The sequence below is a fragment of the Myripristis murdjan genome, chromosome 19 (genome assembly GCF_902150065.1).
Source record: "Myripristis murdjan chromosome 19, fMyrMur1.1, whole genome shotgun sequence".
In the NCBI taxonomy this organism is placed as follows: Eukaryota; Metazoa; Chordata; class Actinopteri; order Holocentriformes; family Holocentridae; genus Myripristis; species Myripristis murdjan.
The window spans coordinates 45,662-66,541 of NC_043998.1; the positions used below are offsets into that span (position 1 = coordinate 45,662).

Consider the following 20,880-nt stretch of genomic DNA (forward strand, 5'->3'; position numbering starts at 1 on the left):
CAAAGGAAGAAAGTTGTAACATCTACAGTTACACATAAAATGTCCTTATGCCCCCTGGGTCATAACAACATAAAAAATCCTTACATCAAATTAGTTCATTGAATGTTATTCACAGGGCCGCCCCTGGCCAAATTGGGGCCCTAAGCGGCATTTTATTTGGAGCCCAATTCAATTCAAATAGCCTTAAATTTATCTTCTTTATTGATGAATAGATTGATAGGCTCTAAACCTAAGCTAATATACGACCACCAACTGGTTTACCACTCCTTTTTCACAGAGGTGAATGCATATGCAGACAAATGACAGAGACTTACAGTCGTCTCTCTTCTATCTCATTATGAGGAGCAGCTAAGGTGTTTATGTGGCGCCACAAAGTTTTACATTTATTTCAACAACATACTCACCTTCGAGTGAAGCACCACCTTACTCTTGTTTTGATTTTTTTTTTCCTCTTAGTAGCTCCAGATTCAAAGATGCCTCTTAGAAGCCATCTCTCTCCTCACCTGCAGCAGTGTTGGTGCATTTGATCACTGATTGGTCAGATGCAGTTTGCTTTAATCATTGCAGCGATGCATGCAGTGGGGTGTCAGATTACAGGTCTCTTTTTTCTCTCCTCCTGGCTTGGGCTGACTTGGTTCTCTAGTCTCACGGGCATCGTGCGCGTGCCGCACGCATCGCACGTGTACTGCGGGCAAAATGAGACCCCCATGGATCGTGAGGGCCTACGCAGCTGCGTGTTCTGCATGTAGGGAGCGGCGGCCCTGGTTATTCATTTGACTAAAATAGTTACAATCCACTTTGCCAGATAGGCGATTTAAAATATGTTACAGATGTCTTTGTAATAATAAATAATAGACTTACTAGTCTATTTATAGTCTCTTTTTGTTCTTGGACCCCAAGAGCCCATACCATGTACACATAATAAAAGTTAAAACACTTTAAACAAGATCTCTGTAAACAGTGTCTAAACTTTCCTTGCTTGTATCGTATGAATCCACTTTCCTGACTAGATACAAGCATTGCATTGCTGTTTTAAAGATGTATTCTGTGTTGGTTGTATAACCAGCTCCTTAGTCTTATGTTAAAAAACAGGGCTCTGTCTTCACAGAATTTAGTAAGCTCACCAATATGGTGGAAATATGTAGACTGAGTAACGTGCATACTTTAATATTGATGACATATATGGTTTATGAGTCATGAAAAAATCCATGGAAGTGAATTAAACCCCATCCACTCCAGTTATATTTATGAGTAAGGACCCTGGACTCGGCCCTAACAATTGATATGTGCCCTTATGCACTGAGCCAGCAGGGCTCTTCGGTGTATCCTGCCTTTGGTATCAAAGGTTGTTGGGTCAAGCCCCAAGTGTTATAAGCCTGCCAAAGTGGATTAATTATTTTGAAAAAGGAATCTGCTGAAGCTTGAAAAAATTATTTATTTATTTAGTTAGTTAGTTAGCTATTTGTTCATTTTTATTTATTTGAACACAAATTTTCTTCAGAAAACTTTGCCAGTTCTACAAATCTTCTTCCTCCCCATCATCTTCTCATTTTCTCATTTGTAAGTGATCTTGAATGAAGATTGATAGATTGCTTATTATTGCAAATGTCATAGGTCAAGATGTGAGTCTGTTAGACAGGTGTGATGCAAAAGCCTTATATAGAAATGTTTGGTAACCATAGTTTGTGTCTCAGATCAACCATGGCATCAACGTTATTAACAAGCAGAATTAACAATTTCTGTCATTTCAGCTGTCCCAGCACTGAAGTGTAACAACTGTACAAGCATTGATAAAGAACACCCATATTGCATGTCGACTGACATACAGCAAGTGGAGTGCGGAGGACTCTTCACCCATTGTATCAGGATTATTATGAAAAAGCCAGCCTGTAAGCACACACTTTTTATCAAAAACCTGTCTTTTCAACCCTGTCTCATGGGTGTTCGTGCAATACTCACAAAATGTCATCTACAGACTTGTGTTAAAGGGCATGAATTGTCCATTTTTTGTGCATATGGACATGAATTAAATTTACGTCCATTATATTTCATTTTTTCCATGTCCATGGTTTTCATTGCTTTGAAGATGTCATGCTATAGTCCTGGTACTATGTGCTATTATTGGCTAGCGGCTGCACACCTACTGCCCAAAGTCTGACGCCCAGAAGCATCCCAAGCACAAGAACACAAGGAAACACAAGCAGAAGGCATGGTCATAAGTGATGATTGAGAGGGATTATTTTTGTATGAGTCTATACATTATTTTTTCAGGAAAACCTTACTTATTCTTGTCAACTTAGGCAAAGTTGTGTTTATTGACCTTTTTATTGATACTTTTAAAGTCACACTGTCACAAAAAATGGACAATTTGTGTCATAGATTAAATTTTCACCAATTTCCATGAGGCCGGGCTTGACCTTTAATGGTATCTTTACAACTAACACTAACACTTTTGGATACTTTGCCAATGTTTAGAGCTAGTCTTATTTCCATATACTGTAAAATGTAGGTGCTTGTAGGCTATAAACATCACATCATACTGCCGTTATCATAAAAGCCAAATGATTTTTTAAATGCTAAAGATGTTTTCTATTATCTGAATATGCTAAATGTTTTTATTATCAAAATATTTTTAATGAAATTAGATTTTTTTTTTTAAGAAGTCAGTCGTCAATTAACAAAAAAATTATCAGTTTGAAAGTTTTTTTTTCAGTTTTCCCCCAATGTTTTCAAACTTTTCAATGTTATGTTATCATGACTGTAATATAGGTTTTTCAAGTGCATCAGACAGAAACTGGTTCCAGTACCTTTAGTAATGTATGCCAGTCTACCTAATACTGGATAGTTTATCAACATTTTAAGGTGTTGACAAAATCATTTATGAATCAAAAATTTGAGTGCGACGTGAGTGCATTTGAGAGTGAGTGTTAGCATCAGTAGTGCTTCAGTAGTGATGCTAAGAAATAATTGCCACCTTACATTATTGCTATGGCCATGACAACAGATGTAACATGTAACTGCTGTGTTGTGGAGTCAATATGGTGTGTAGTGACAATTTCAAACCTAACTGGAATTTATTCAACAAAGGGAGTGATGAATGCACATCTTAACACTTGCCAGGTGTGTAGGCACAAAGTAAAGTAAAGACAAAAGTTGAAAAGATGGTACTCTGGCACTCTGGATCAGTGCTCCCAATACATTTATTTGTACATTATGTGGATGTGATGTTTCAACATGGAGTCTTCATCAGGCAAATCTAACTGAACTAACAGATACAGAAAATTAAGTACATAATTGCAATAATTGCTTGAAGTAGATAAAAGCTGAGGACATTATAACATAACACAAAGTAAAAAATGTGAGTGATTGATTGAATGAATGCCTCAGCCTTAAGTAGTAAAATGAATTCAAACAGTTCTATTTGATTAATAAGTTGGGCATGAGAATGAGATGGTGATTTTTTAAATCATTTTTAAATGTGGTTTTCTACCTACTGTCCTAGTCTGTTTTTTTATTATTATACAGCACATGATGTTACTATTTCTCGGGCCATAATCCAAGGTGATCATTCATATATAGAGAGAGAGTTTAACAGAATGATCTAATACCATGCAAATGAGTGCCACAGAAAACATCAGGCTATACTACAAGCCCAGTCTTATCCCGTTTTTAACAGACCTAAGTCCACTACACTGTTGTCACATGCACCTTCACTTCCAGCATTACAATACTCACTGTATAATAACTCCTAAATAATGTTGTGACAGTGACAAATTCCTAGTCAACGGTGGAAACTGGAGAGATAAATCTCTCTGAAAATGATATAGACCTAAAATGTGACACAGTTTTTAAGTTGTGTGTGTGTGTTGTGTCATTGTTATTAGATGGTGAAGTGCTGCGATGTGCTACGGCAACAGACTGCGAAACTGGGGTTCTTCCCATGATTGACCGATGCTGCTGTACCAGTGATAACTGTAATTTGCCATTTAATTCGTCTTCCACTTGTAGAGTAATATGAACAACTGCTTCAGTCAAATACAAGATCTAGTATTGTTTGCATGATTTTTTTTTTTTTTTTTTTTTGATTCACAAAATATTTTTTCAATTAAATTTAGTGCACATCTTGTAGTTTCAGTATGGAATGATACTTTATTAATTACTCAAACTTGTAAAATTATATGCACACTAGGAAAATGTAATCATATTTTGAGCCTGACATTTAAACTTAATAAACTTCATAAATGACAAATGAATGGATGATTTTGTTTTGACTGTATGACTGAAAAATACACAAATGGCCACACGTTTGGTAATTCTTGAGTTTCTTAAGAAACTTCAGCCATTTCTAATTAACCAGTTATCAGTTATGAATGCAAGTCACTCTGTCATGACAGCGCTGCTTAAACTGGTCTTTGTTCGTTGTAGGTGACTTAATCTTTGTCTTTTTGTTGGTCAGCCACTATGTCTGTTTATTTGCTGTATGCCTGTGCAGTTCATTTAGGTATGAATGGGCTTGCTGCAACATTTCATTTTGTACTTTGTGCAATCTTATAATTAATCAACTTTTTGTTTTGCTTGTACATAGTGATTTAACAGTATACTTAAATATGTCCATACCTTTTTATATGTCTGTCTATGTGGTTAGGTAACTGATTTTTATTTTCTGTTCAGCTGAAACAAAATTGTAACCGGTGGTTTAGGAAAGGACTGCAAAATAGGGAGAAGGGGTTAAGGAGTGGTCCATGTGGGATGTAGTTTGTCCTGTACCACTGTTCTGTTATTATTTATTTTCATTTATTATCTGTCATAATAGATGAAATGGTCTGACACACTGGATGCATAAAGGGTGAAGATTTGATCACAAGAAAAACCCCAACCAAACAGCTACACAAGCATATTAATGTGGGCAGAGATTTTCAAACATGCTGGTGTGCCTTGATTAAAGGTAGTCACTAAAAATAATTTACAGACCCACACGTCACAACCAAGAAAAATCACCTTTTTCTTTTCAAAATGTATGTACATTTATTTGAGGAAAGAGAACCATTTAGTTGGACAGGGGAATACAGTACAATATTGTTAACCTGCCAGAGGACATTTGAGGCACTTAGTATAAGAAAATGTTAAAAGATAGACCACAACAGCCTGCTTGATAAGAACAGTATACATGAGTGCAGACAAGTATTATTATCTATGCAAGTGTGAAATAATCATACCATCTGAAGGGGATGCTGGAGAACACATATGCAGTCTTAATAACTTGGGTTTTACTAACCACTCATCAAACAGTTTTAAAGGCTAGTTATTGTTCATTTTTAAATAATAATAATAATAATAATAAAAAAATACGACTGACAAAATGATGCACTGAATAACCTGATATAGTAAAGGCTGCCAATAAGATAATAGCAATTATAATGTGAGGACAACTTATGAACCAAGTGAAGGTCAAATATGTTGCTTGGTTCACTGATAATAGCTGTACAAGAAATCATCTGAATGTAGCCATTATTAAAGCTACATTAATAGAATCAATAGGGCAAAATATTCTGGGTACAAACCTCATGTCAAAAATATGATATACTACTCTGTTGTTGAATTGATGTGACAATAGTTAAAATGGACAGACAAACTACTCATATGCAGGGCCCTATCTTACACCTGGCACCAAGTGGTGCCAAGCATGATACAAGTGTCATTGTCAGTTTCCATTTTCCTGCCCGGTACCCACACTGGCAGATTGCTATCTTGAGGCAAGTGATTGCTTTACTGACTAACAAAAAACAGGTTTGAAGTCAATGGCGCAATATTTCACTGACTACGTTTACATGCACACCATATTCCGGTTCGGGTCAATATTCCGGTTAAGGTAACTGCGCTGCGGCAACTGGAATATTCCGTTTACTTGTAACTTGGCATGCCCCCGTGTTTCAGAGTATTCCGCTCTCTTATACCATGGGGGGCAGAAGTACACATATAGGCATCTGGTCTGCTGGAAAAACAGAAAAAGTCTTCTTCTTCTGTCGCTATTTCTATGTTTTCTCCCATCGATATACTCCATGATATTTCAGTCTTTCATTAGCTGAAGGCAGGCTGCAGTCTCCTGGCTCTTGCTGCTGTTTGCCATGCCGTTTCCCCGCTTGCAGTAACCATAGCAACAAAGACGCCACAGAATTCCTTGCGAGTCGAGCATGCGCAGTCGTGACTGAATATTCCGGTTTGGGGCATTTTCCGACTAAGGTGTTTACATGCCCCAATATTGCGGTTGGAACAGGCATATGCCAGGGGTCTCATTCGGAATTCTCTCCAACCGGAATGTGACCTTAATCGGGTTTGGTGCGTGTTTACATGACACGTGCGGTTAATACAGGAATAAGGGTTAGTGCATGTAAACGTCCTCACTGTAATTATAAGGGTCCATTATCAAGATAGTAATGCACGTACACTCTGTATGTTACGCTCGTAGATGATCTGCTTGCGCGTTTTCACTTTGCGCACAATGAGATCCATTTCCACTGCAGAGAAGTGTTACTTTTTACCAAGAAAATATTATACCATTATAATAGCAATCCACCAAGGTGCAAGCTCACCTGGCATTGAAAGGGAATGGGAGATGGCACTCTGATTGGTTTACTGCATGTTATACCCAAAACACACCCATGAATAATTAAAAGAACAAGTACAATTCTTTCAAACCATGCGCCTGGCATAACAAACCTTTTTTCAGCCATTAAAATAGCAAAACTGGACTTGACACACCCTAAATGCTCTGCAGACTGTGCACTTAGATTGTTAACACAGAGCCCCGTCTTAAAGCAGAGCCAAAAAAGTCAGCCACTCTCTCTACAGATGATGTGATGGAGTTTAGCTGTTTGGAACATCCTGAATATGTTTTAAAGTATTAGCATGACTTGCATTGTTAAGAAACTTTTGCATATTTAATAGAATACAACATTCTTTTCCATGGTTAGAGATCTTTGTGTAATACAAACATGTAAAACCTTACAAAGAAAATACCATCTCCATGCCTTGTCATTGATGCACTTGTAATTTAAAAAAAAAAAATGCTTCAAATATAACATTAAAAGAGAAATTATTTACAGTAAAAAAGGACTCTGTTGTTGATGTCACCAATAATGTACTTATGTTACATATGGACCTATCAACATCATCAAATATTCACTTTGGGTTTCCTCAATCTAGAATTTATGCAGAACAAGAATAGTGTGGACTGATTACTACACCACCTATAAAAGTAGCTGACATGAAATCAGTAATGGAAATCAAATCTGATATTTGCAAATGAGTTTGTTATTCTTGAACCAAAAACAGTTTCAGCTTGATCATTAACCTACTTGAGAGGGCAAATTTGGTTTCCACCATAGAACTTGGGTGCACAGTGTGAGTTGTTTCACTATGGAATATCATTTTGCATGTTAACTGCATAGGCTGTACTATGGACTGAGTTATATTTCTCAAGTACTGATTATGAGCCATGAGCCATCCATGTTTGACAGGATTTTTTTTCTTTTCTGCACAAGTATTATCTGAGAACATTTTCATTGCACCACTTGGCATACTAAAAAACCCTCAGTTCTAGCTTTGAGAATGCATGCTACAAGTTGACAAAATCTGACAATGAATTTGAATAAACCAATAGCGGAAGTATATAATCCCCTTGACTAACACAAAAAAGTAACTGGACCATAACATTTTTCCCCATCACAAACACAAAACAATGTCATTGTCTGACTGCTTTACAGTTAAGCCATACAAAAAAATTTACAGTCCTCCTGTCCAGAAAAAAAGAATATACACAAATCCCTTAAAAGCTATTACTTTAAAAAAGAGCAAAAATTACAAACTTTTTTCAAGCCAGATTAGTTGAAAATTGAAAAATGAAAAAATATGAAATCACCTGAGTAATTTAGTACAACTATGCATACAACCTTTGCTGATAGTTTCCCCCTTCATCAAACCAGTGGCTCTGTTATCAGTACTTTCTTAATTACAGTGTGCTCCGTTTTCACAGTTCCATTTGACCTGTACATGCATGATTTAAAAAAAAAACAAAAAAAAAAACACGTAGTACATAAATTACCATATGTACATATGAAAAGATAAACTGTGATCTACTTGAGAATATATATTTACAGGAATAAAAACTGCTGCAAGAATAAAAGTACAATGTAAAGTCATTTGAAAATATACAACATTAATCTGTCTGTTCCACCTAAAAAGGATGGTGGAAAACTTTCAGAACAATTTATTCCAGTCCCTAGTTGCCTCCATGAGGTGTCGCTGGCCATGGCCAATCCAATCTTCCTGACTGCTGAAGAGCCGACCACAAAACCAGCAGTCAAACACTGAGGGCTTTTCTGTGCAATTTGATAAAGCTTTGACTACTTCATACTTTTTCTTGCTTTTTTTTCTCAATTTCATTTTCAGAATGAATCGCTCACGGACAGAACTCTGAACTGGTCGAGGTATTGGATCATTGCTTTGAGACGAAGGACCTTTGGTCAAGGACTTCCTCCCTAGAACCTCAAGTTCAGAGAGTGCTTGAACTGTTTTTTGAGAGAGGGATACTTTAGTAACAGCACCTCTGTACCTGTTAACAGACTTCATGATACTGGCCACTTCAGGAATGTCAGCATCTGGATGATTGAGCACCACTACAGGTTGGTATCTACGAGGACACTTGACCTGCTGAAAAGAACTGAATGGGGAAAGTCTCAGTGTCCTTTCAACTTCTTTGGGTATAGGCTGCCAGAATGCTGTAGTTTCTTTTTCAGTCAGTGTTTTATTTGTGAGTCTCCTGGCTTTATGCACAGACACTGAAAGCTCATCAAACAGTGGTTTCCTACGCCTTTTTCTTTGGCTTGGTGGCCGAATTGGCCTCGGGGCCAAGACAAGTTTTTCTTCCTCATGCGATTTCACCTTAACATTTACAGTAGGCTGGGATGGCAAAAGACAGGATAACTTTACATGTTTCTGGGCAGTGCTTTGTATGGGGATCAGTTTCTTCACTTCAGTGGAGGCATTTGCATTAGTTCTGTTTGATGACACCAAAAAACATTGTGTCTGAGGTCTAGTGGCTAGGAACAGAGGCTGACTGGCTGCGGTGGTAGCACCACTTGTAAGAAGCCCGCTTGTAGGAGTGACAATTTTAAATACAACTTTGTTTCCAGTACTTTCACGGGTTTGGCTACACTGAGTCATAGTCTTTCCCTCTGAATTATTAAGAAGTATGCCTGATTTGGGTGGGGAAATGTATCTAACCAGGAAAGCCTGACGACTGGTCTGCAAAGTGGTGGATTTGTTTGCAGAGCTCACAGGCATAGCCAGAACTGGGCGTGAACTGAGTGGTACCTGAGAAGTTGCCAATCTGTATCCAGGATTACTGGGAGCCTGAACAACTGGAAGTGATCTCTGTACCAAATAGCAAGTTGGCTGTGTCTTCACAGTCTTGTCCATAGCAGTGCAATGTCCTGTGCTTGAGAGGAGAACAGGACCCTTAAAACCTGTACTGTTGATAAGGTAGTGATTTGATGTGGTGCTAACTGGCTGAATAGGAGATAGCAGTGTTGCCCCTTTTTCACAAGCCCCTGGCACTGGTGTTGACACACGTGTCCTTCCACCGTTGGCAGTGAGAGTGAGGCCAGTAAGGTTATGTGATCTTTGCAATCCTGGCTTCATGTAAGATACATTGATCTGAGGATTAATGGAGTTGGTTATCAGCTTGAATCCTGGATTGCCCTTCAACTGCACGGGCATGGCATATCGATTTTCAGAAGTTTGCAAGAGCATTTGCTGCTTACCCTCTGGCATTTGAAGAATTCGTAAAGTGGTCTTTGTTGGCCTTGCACAGTCACTGCTTGCACTTGAAGTTCCATTTCTTTCTTTATTAAGCTGCTGGGTAATGATGGCATCTGAATGTTCTTCCACAATACGACCCAAAGAGGCTGAACAACTCCTGCTTTCTGGCTGTTTTTTAGATACTGGAATGTTCTCCTCCTCAATTTTGATAATATTGAAGTCTTCGAGTATCGACTCAGGATTTTCATCCTCAGTGGGAGAGTCTTCAACACTAGCTATACATTCATCAACCTCAATGTCACTATCTGACACTTTTTCCATGTCCTTCCCATGAATGTACTGATTATCTTCCTCTCTAATTGTGACACTTCCATTTCCACCTTCTGTGAGCAGTGGTGGAGACTCTGCTAACGTCAGGCTAAACTGTGATGATTCTTCATCACAAACACTCTCTCTGTCTGTTGAATTATCAGATAGATTGTCAAAAGGTTGGGTAGTGTGAAGTGAAATGCTAAAGGTTTCTTTGGAATAGTTATGAAAACTAAATACTTCTTGGTTTGGTGAATTCTGTGTGTAGTTTTCTGTATATATGGCTGTTTCTCTGTGGATACTTGAAGTGGATGAAGGCGACTCTGGCTGAGGAACTGGAAATGTTGATAGCTTACTTGTATTCTGCTGAGCATTTTTACAGAATTTCACCTGGCTTTCAGTTATTTCTGGAGCATTTTGAGAGAACTGGTCACCATTTGACATGGTGTTATAAGAGCAGTCCCCTTTAGATTTGTCAGTTAGTGTATCATCAACTGCATCTGCTGTTGCAAGCACCTTTGGAGCCCTGAAGTTCTCAGCGTTTTCTTTGGGCAGCACTTTGTGCAACATTTGTTGAGCCAAATTTGAGGGTAAGGATTGACCAGTGACCATATCAGTTGACAATACTGGAGAACCGATGTTGCTAACTCTATAATCACAAAGGCCAGGTGGATCAGTGTTGAAAGTGGCAGACAATGAGTTAATATCAAGATGACTTTTCTCCAGACAGGTTGATAGATCAAGCTGTCTTAACTCCTTGACATGATCAGGCTCTTGCGCCATGGGATATACTGTATCAGTTGAACACCATTTTTTTGAATGTTGGGTTTGTTCTTCAACTTCATCCTTATGCAAGCTGGGAAAAAGGCTGCTAACAGAGTTTTCTTCCTCTTCCTGCTTAACTTTTACTGCTACAATATCATCTTGATCAGTCTGCATGCAAAATCCACTTTGAGAAACATTCAAGCAAGGGGATGTCAAACAGTTAATATCATGGTGTTCTCCATTCTCTACAGTCTCTTTACTTTCATCATATGTACAATCTGATGCTCTAGAACCCAAGTCTTCGATTGCAGAAGGGTTTTGAGTGGATGACTCTTGTTTTGCTGTTGGTATGACTTTTAGAACTAAATGCTTTTTGCCATCAACCATTTTAAAACCCATCACTTTAGTTGTACAGTTGGGGGGGAGAGAGATTTTGTTCTTAACCATCAGAACAGTAAGTCCATTCGGGCTGGTGTGACTTGCTGCATCAGACCCTGAAGAGTTATCACGTTCCTGCGACATTAATGGTGCAGATGGAAATGCCAGAGAGACAGGCTGCTCTTTGTTATGAGAGCTTTTGCTCCAGTTTTTGTTGTCCTTTTTCACTACAGTCCTATCAACAAACTGTTCCGCCTCCTCCAAGGATCTCTCTTGTTTGAGTAACCTGCCATTTTTGTTTGATAAACTCCCAGGAAGACAGGTCAGTTTTGACATCCAATGAGACTCTTTTGATTCTCCACCATTAGAGGGACCTTTCTTTAACAGAAGTTTTAAACCTGCAGATGAATGTGTTGGGGAGCTGTTATCCTCTATAGCTCTCCATACACTCTTTCTCTCCTCATTATGGACAGAAAGCATGTGTTTTGTAAGATACTCACTCCTTGCTGCACCATATCCACAGATCTGACAAGTGAAGGGGAAGGTACCAGAGTGAGCTTTCATATGCTTCTGGTACTCCTCTTGGTTCAAGCTAACATGTCTGCATTTTACACATTTGAAGCACCTCTCATTATGATGATGGATATGCTGGACAAATGTACCTGCATCTACAGTTGTAAAATCACATTTTTCACAGCGAAAGTGTCCATTTTGACTGTGACACATTATGTAGTGCCTTGTAAGCAAAAGCAGAGAGTACTGAACACCATCATTACAGATCTCACATGTGACCAGCGTATTCCTGTGCCCGATACGATGGCGTTGAAGAGCAGGGAACTCATTTGTGACAAAGCCACAGAGATCACAAGGGTATGTAGGAAGGGTCCCTTTGTGGGCCCCTCGAAAATGTTTCAGGAGGTCATTGGGGCTATATGTGAAATCATCTTTACACACTGAACAGCCAAAGCTAAGAATCTTCCCGGAGAAAACAGCCCCCTGTTGAACTTTACAAGGGGATTTCTTGAAAGTTTTTCTTTCTTTCTCAGTGGGGCTCCCAGGATCCATGGAACATTCTTCAGGATCACAGATGAATGACCCATTGGAATGATCTGTCACTTCTTTGAAATGTTTATAAACAAAGTCTTTTATCTCTTCTTTTTCACATGTGACCGGAGTACTCCTGTGCCCAATCCGATGGCGCTGAAGAGCAGGGAACTCATTTGTGACAAAGCCACAGAGATCACAAGGGTATGTAGGAAGGGTCCCTTTGTGGGCCCCTTGAAAATGTTTCAGGAGATCATTGGGGCTATATGTGAAATCATCTTTACACACTGAACAGCCAAAGCTAAGAATTTTTCCAGAGAAAACTGCCCCCTGTTGAACTTTACAAGGGGATTTCTTGAAAGTTTTTCTTTCTTTCTCAGCAGGACTCTCAGGATCCATGGAACATTCTTCAGGATCATAGATGAATGACCCATTGGAATGATCTGTCACCTCTTTGAAATGTTTATAAACAAAGTCTTTTATCTCTTCTTTTTCATCCTCTATTGTGGTGAAGTTTCCATTTTTGGCAGAATCACCAGGTGTTGCAAGGTGTTCTTCCATAGTTGTAACTCAGCCAATTTCTGTAAGGGTAGAAATCAAATGTCTATTAATAAAAGCAGGAAATCTTGGAGGAGGCAATTAAATTATGTTACCAGCAGTGATGGAAAAACTACTACAAATCGAAACTTAAGTAGAAGTATTGTTACTTTCCTGATATTTTACTGAAGTAAAAAAAAAAATTTTGCACATGGAATTTTCTAATGAGATAAAGGTAAAAGGCATCTCGTGAAATGTAGTCATAAGTGCTAGTGAGTTACTTTTTAGAAACAATAACTTAAATTTTCATTCATTCATCACAAACTGTCTTTTTCAGTGGGATCTTGATGCAATTAAATTAGTATGCAGCTTTATAAACAAAGTCCTTTTAATGTGTTTTTTGTGTTTTAATAAACAAATGTTTAAAAACAAATTTAAGAAACATATAAACAAATACACATCTATACATAAAGTATATATAATACATACACAAATATATATAAATACATATATAAATTATATACATATACATGTATAATTACATACACACAGTGTTTCCTCTATATTCAGTCTGCAAATAGTGCACCACCACTGTAAAATTATGTGCTAAAACTTCACATGATCATTAATACCAGTGGGCTGATTTTCTACTGTATTTGGCTGTAATTCACAGTCATGCTAGTTTCTCTCCTCTCCTCTGTTCTCTGTGTTTCATCAAGGGTGGGGCTGAGCGATACACACTGGACAGAGCTGAGGACAGAAAGGTGAAGTGAAGATAACATTACCTGAGATGAGACAACTTGTTATGTTACTGTAAAAGCAATATAAGTTTTCAAGCAAGAGTAATTTATTAATGTAATCCATCTAAAACCAAAGGTGGACAGACATTAACTGAAAACATCTGAAATACAGGTCAAAACATCTCTCTCTCTCTCTGTCAACATCTCTCTCTCTCTCTCTGTCTGTCTCTCCCTCTCTGTCCCCTCACAGACATACACAATTTCAATTTCTACCTTTGACCCGACCACTTCACCCTGCCCTTCTGTTTTGTGTGCTTGTGTTGGATAAGGTGTGCCGTTTCTTATGGGGATCTGAGAGTAATGTCAGTGGTCATCTAGCCCTCCAAATGGAGAGCTTCCAGATGCAGACCACAAACGGAGGAGTAGAAGAAATACAGAGGAAGTCCTGGGAAAGCAATCTATAAATACAATATAGATTTGCAAATTGACATGCAAAACTTGGAAAATATCTTTATGTAATGTAGATGCAGTGGAACACTTTCCCCTCCTCTGATGTCAATGTAAGGCAGTGTGAGTTGGTATGGTTACAGGAATGCCGTACTATCCTGTATTGTGCTTAATGCAGTAGTCTAAAGAGGTACAGGTGAAAAATACCTGAATAAATAACATTTCCTGTTTTCCTGTAGTTGGACTTAGGTTGATGTGTGCAAACTGCTAGGTGTATATAATGTATATACCTGACAGCTGTGATAACCAGTAGGCAACTGATTAATGTAACTGTAAGATAGGATAAGGAAAGTTGGCATTGTTTAACAACAGTACCCTTGTAATGCAGCATTATGATGTTTTTAATGTGATTTGTCTTTGCCCAGTCTCATTTCCCCCCCTAATGTACTGATAAATGTAGAACCCCTAATGGATTGTGGCTCTTGTTGATATACCATGAGATTTCCCTTACACGTACAAACCTTTGACAATTTTGTAAGCCCAGCATTAATACTTAGATATGCAGTGAGATCTGTTGGCATATTGGCACATATATTGTAAGATGCTTGCTTTCTAAGAAGTTGACATCATATCTAGATGAAGTAGATGTAGCATGCTTCATTCAACATACTGACAAGTGAAGATGACGTGATATTTCAAAATGGCACAATAAAGTATTAGGGTTAGGGTTAGTAGGGTTAGTATTTCTGGAAGTAAGAGGATGAGGATGGAAGTATGAGCAAATTAGTGATGCATCGATTGCAGGCACTGCAAAACTGTCTTTGGATCGGGGAGTTATGGTAAAAAAATAAATTTTCTAATTAATATCAGAAGGGTGAATTTTGAAGTGAAGTGTATGAAATTCCTGCATCTTAAAAATAACTCATTAAAGAAAGCACTACTACACCAATAGAGTGCACAACCAAGAAATCACTCTGAAACCTCTTGCTGCTCGACATAATTTAAAAACAACATAGGCCACAGGGACAGGTACAGATGGAGTGAAATGTCCATTTAATTGTGCATCTCCCAATTTGAAAAAATAATTACTCAATTGGGTGATTAATTTTTCAAGTCCTGGCCTGCATGCAATTCTTCCACGAATCCTGTGGCCTCTTCTACTGTATGACGTCCCGGTGTCTACAATTGAGAGCTTTGAGTGGAAGATCAGTCGACAACTCTGTAGGTGACTGGGGCTCCCCAGGAGTCTGAGCAGTATTGCACTGTATGGACAGAAAAACAAACTCACACTCTCATGGTCACACACACTAGAGAGGTACTGCAGAGCACAGAGTCCAGGGACCCTAAGGTATCAGCTGCTGGAAATGATGTGAGAACGGGTAGGAAGTGGAATGCCCAGGTTGCTGTGGAACAGGCTGAGTCTCGGCTTCTGCTCAGGATATTTGTAGGTGAGGTGGCATCAGGAAGAGCTGAGTTTGGCAGTAACCCAGCAATGTGCCCAGATCAGCAACAAGAGAAAAGCCAGAGGCCAGCTGGTCCAGCAGGAAGAAAGAGAAGGTATAGAGGATGAATGTGCCAGTTTGTGTGCCAGCGTGGACACATTGAGACCAGGCACTAGACCAAAGGATATCTTAAGTCCAAGGAACAGTGTAGCCTAGGTGTATTGTAGTGTAGCTCCAGGGTCCCACTGGGGACCCTGGAGCACATCCTCAGCTGCTGCCCAAAAACCCTAGCAAAGGTCCTCTATTGTTGGTGCCACAATCAGATGCTGAAAACAGCAGGTGAGTCCATCTGCTCAGCCATTGCCCGCTCCACGCATCAAAAACCAGACAGATCATTCCCTTTGGTAAGGCTGGGGAGAAGCCCAGATAACACCAAAAGGCACATACAGGTCTCTTAGCAACAACCCACAACCAGCAGCTGATGGTCAACCTCTCTGGTAACAAGAGTCCACCACAATGACCACACTGAGACCAGACATGGTCCTACCTGTCAGTAACAACAAGCCAGGTAGTTATTTTGACACTCACAGTCCCCTGGGAGGACTGGATGGAGGAGGTAACAGAGAGAAAGCAAGCCAGGTATGCTGACCTGGTAGATGATTGCCGCAGACAATGGTGGAGGACATGATGCCTGCCTATTGAAGTTTGCTGCAGAGGATTTGCTGGCCAGACCCTCTGCCATGTCCTGGGCATCATATGTCCCCACAAAAGGCAGGCCATCAAGCACAGTACTGAGGCAGCAGAAAAGGCCTCAAGATGGCTGTGATTAAGGAGGAATGAACTGTGGAGAGGTGCCACTCAGACACTAGTTGGCGTCTTAAAAGCCCTGGCTGGGTCATACGGGTGAGAGTGCATGATGATGTGTCTGAGTGCATTGTAAGATGTATTTTGGAAAAAATTACAGAGCGTCAGAGCCAATCCATGCATCATTAGAGCAAGTTTCATATTAACTTAAATATGCTGAAAACTTCGATTAATAACACCATATTGAGAGAGTAGGATGTGAATTTAATTATCAGTGTCTGAAAAAAATATAACCAATTTCACAGTGACAAAAGAGACATACAAAAGAAAAATCAATTGAAAATACATGCACACCTGAGGTGTTTTATGAAGCAGCAAATGTAAGGCTAATGTCTTCATAACACATGTCAATATCTAATCTCTAAATCTGAATGAGAGCGAGACTAAGACACATTCTGGCTCCACACTGTTCCTGTTCCTGTTTATCTTAATTACTGCAGTAGCAGCGCAACTAAATTAAAACACAGACTGAATTGTCCACAGAACATGGACAAGTGCTGACTGCAGGCATACTCACTCACTCCCACACAACAGTAACAGACACTAAGAAGACACATTTTCAAACCCCAATTATTCATATAGTTATATAGCTCCAATTTTATTTGTCAATATGACAATTACCAAGGTCTGGACCTTGGTGTCCTCATGGCTGACTACTGCCATACAAAACATCAGCCTGAGAGGGAAAAAAATACAGAGGTCCAGACCAGGGTGACCTCACAGCTGGCTACATGGGTGCAGACTCGTAAGCATTTTCTGACTAAGGTGTTTACATGCCTCAATATTCCGGTTGGAACAGGCATATGCCAGGGGTCTTATTCGGAATTCTCTCCAACCGGAATATGACCTTAATCGGGTTCAGTGTGTGTTTATATGACATGCGCGCAACCGGAATATTGCGAATATTCCGAATAATACCAGAATATGGTGTGCATGTAAACGTACTCATTGATACAGTGATGCGTTCTAAAGACATTTCCAATTATAAATCTAATGGCAGAATGACAGACTTCATATCAAGAGGCTTTAAGGAGGAGGCAGGAGACTCCATATAAATGATGTCACCACAGTCTAAAACTGACCAAAATATTGCTTGCTTTCTGTGGCTCTCAGCAAAATGAGATTTAATTCAATAAAAATGTTTATTTTGATTTCAATGATCCAGGCAATTTTGCAATGTGAATTTGGAAGGACAAATATCAAGGTATTTGTATGTGAGAACACTTTCAGAGTGGTATTAACTGTAATGATTTTCCCTTCTATGAAATTGTGATTTCCTTAAGAACAGCATTAATTTTTTTCTACCTGTTTTTTTCTGATTTTTTGAACATTTTTGCTTTATTAGACAGGTAGAATGGAGAGACAGAAAAGATGGGATTACATGCAGCAAATGGTCCGGATGGGATTTGAACCCATGCCGCTGCAACTTAGTTTTAGTATTTCATGGTACGCGCTCTACATGGTGAGCTACCGGGCCGTCTGTCATATCTAAATGTAACATTAATTCAAGGTTTATAAATTCTTCTTGAATAATACTGAAATCTGACTGTAGGTTTTGAAGTACCAAGTAAATAGAGGGAGCAGATCATAGTATCACCTACATACAAGTGAATTGTGATGTTTTGCCTCAGCACCTCAATCAATCAATCATTAATGAAAAGCCATTAATGAAAAGCTCATTAATGAAAACCCCAGGGTCTAAAACCGGACTAAGAACTCAGAGTGCAATGTGAAATAAAAATGTTTTCAACTGATTGCTAACCTCCCTATCTAAAACCTTAGCTAAGCATATCTTTTGGCCCTTTTCCACTAGTATTTACTCGGCTCGATTCTACTCGCCTCGACACGGTTTGGGTGGTTTTCCATTACAATAGAGCAGCACCTCGCCGTGGGTGGAGTCGTCATAGCAAGGCGGCACACCGTCCAGCTCCCTCTGGATTCTTCGGGCCGCCACCAAGCACAGAAAAGTCTCCACCTCTTCATTTGACCACGGTAGCGGTTTGCTTGCCGTTTTACGACTTTGCCAACTTCAGTGATGATCAATGCGCACAGTTGCTGTTGCCATTTTTTTTTTTTTTTTTTTTTTTTTAAATGCTGGGTTTTGTTTTCGTGCAGGAGTCGCTCTCGTCACTCCCTGTCCAATCAGTTGCCTGCACGGCGTTTACGTCACATTTTTGGCTCGACTCAGCTCGACTCAGCTCGCTTGGAACCCCGGCTGAGTAGGTCCTAAAATGGGACCTGCTACCAGGTACTACCACCTAATGGAAAAGCTCTCAAACCGAGTAGAGTCGAGCCGAGTAGGTACTAGTGGAAAAGGGCCGATAGATACTGAGCAGTATTTCAAAACAGCCATTCTTCCTTAGCTCTGGGATATACTTAATGCAATTCTAGTCAAATGAAAAATATGAGTAAGACAATCTACTCTGCACAGCTACCAACAACTGCCAACAGTAACCATCCAGGATCTAGCTGATCTGCTGCTGTAAACTTTTAAACATGAAGATGAGAGTGCAAAGTTTGAACTAGATTCTTTTGATTGTAGATTTGGAGATTACAAAAAAGTACACCAGCAAAGTATATGCTGAGTTCTCCTCTCATCTCTGCCAACATTTGATGCTTATTAAAAGCCTACAGAAATTTTACTCTGTAGCATGTAGTAAAATGTAGCCAAGTACAATACTAAGCAAAAAGTTTTAAGTATGAAATTAAAAAAACTCAAAAAAGTCAAAGTGCATAAAAAGCTAATCAATTATAGTAACACAGGCAAATGTAATCAGTAAACATACTTTCACCCCTGTGAAAGTATGTTTCACATACTTTCATTCCTGTGAATTTTGATGTATTTATTAGGGGTGCTCCATCGCGGTTACCTCACGATTCGATTCGATTTCGATTATGGGAGCTTCGATTTTTCGATTATAGCGATTATAGCGATTGTTGATTCGATGCGATTATTGGTGCCACGATTCTTCGATTGTGATTTTTACAGCTATTTTCCATGCAAGACTGATTTTGTGTTAATCTGTGGCTAGCTTTGTAAATAAATAGCCCATAAATTAACTCATGTCACTCTCAAAATAAAGATTTTTTGAACATTTGACTAGGAATTATTTTTCAAAGACACAAAATATTTTGACTATGTAATCTGGGAGTAGCTCCCAACATTTAACCCAACATTGCCATGGAGCACAACCCCATCTAGGGGCCAGTGAAAGAACTGCATAAGCCAGTTCCATCATAACAAAGAGTAACTCAAAATTTGGTCCACAGGCACTACAGTACACCACTGACTATAATTTATTTCTAATAATTTATAATTTATTATAAAGTACTTGACGGTGGCGTGCGTTTCGTGGGTGGAGATAAAAGGCAGGTGGATCAAGAGGGGGCTTGTCTGTAACGTCTGGTTTGACGTGCAGCTTCATATGGGACGCAGGGCGAACGAGGGCAACCGCTAATTAAAGCCCGACTTCTTCAGCATTCGCCACGACGAAAATGGCCTAAAATATGTCACCTTGTCTTTCAACGAATGCACAAAAAATCACAAAGATGCTGCCGAAAAAAACATAGAAAGCCTGCGGGGATTCATATATGAGCAGCCAGGTAACCCACTGTGTCCGGTGGCCTCCCTGGAGAAATAGCCTACCTCTCCCTGCTGCCTCCTGATCCACCTGCCTTTTATCTCCACCAAAAGTGGACAGTGTGACAGCGCCGATGTATGGTAAATTAACAGTATACTTTTACTATTATTGTTATTGTTACAACCGACGTTAGGCATACGGCTGTGCAAAAACGCACCTGTCGCGAAACGCACGCCACCGTCCCTGCAAAGAGGAATCCAAACATAATTGAACACTATTTTAACAACTGCACTATTAATGGAAATATCCACTTCAACATTAACGAGCCTAAACAGCCTGATGTGACATGATGAAGGCACTACATGAAAAAGCTATCTTACCGTCGGTGTTACTTGGCAACCGTTCTGTCCACTCTATCTTGCTTGGTGGAAGAATGAATAGTTCTCAATTTTATTGTTGCATTATTACCAATAAATTATTGATTTTTTTCTTTTGTGTTTATTTTATGGGCTATATGTAAGGTAACCGTTTTATAAAAGCAATAAGCCCACCGAAGCCGTGAGTTACAGTGATTTTACAACGGCGTTCCGTTTGCTATGGTCCCACCTACTAAACTGTCCGGGTGGTACCTACTTTTTGTTCCGGGTACCCGTTTTTTTTCCGGGCTTGGTGGAAAAGAATCAACGTGAAAAAATCGATGCAAATCGATGCACAAAAGCATCGCGATGAATCGTGATTTCGATGAATCTAACCCACCACTAGTATTTATCATTGTCGTATATCCCATATATGATCCTTTGATTGGCTATGCCATGTTTTATATATCACTGTGTCACTCATTCTTCTTCTGTATGCTTAACAACAGTCTGACTGAAATGCCCCAGTTCTTTTGGGAATAAAAATAACAAGTTTTGCAACATACAACAGTGTGTCTGATGAGCTACATTCTGCATA

The 20,880-nt window shown here is 39.3% G+C and overlaps 1 protein-coding gene and 1 pseudogene across 1 annotated transcript in view; one reads left to right on the plus strand and one right to left on the minus strand.

The window, feature by feature from the left end:
• Positions 1–20,880, plus strand: part of LOC115377704 (putative nuclease HARBI1) — a 196,954-nt pseudogene that overhangs the window by 30,198 nt on the left and 145,876 nt on the right.
• LOC115377368 (zinc finger protein 518A) overlaps positions 7,063–20,880 on the minus strand; it is a 66,304-nt gene continuing 52,486 nt past the window's right edge. The window contains exon 3 of the mRNA XM_030077047.1: positions 7,063–12,896. Within this exon, the coding sequence (XP_029932907.1) occupies positions 8,257–12,876 (4,620 nt within the window). The 5' untranslated portion in view covers positions 12,877–12,896 and the 3' untranslated portion in view covers positions 7,063–8,256. The remainder of the gene's footprint in view (positions 12,897–20,880) is intronic.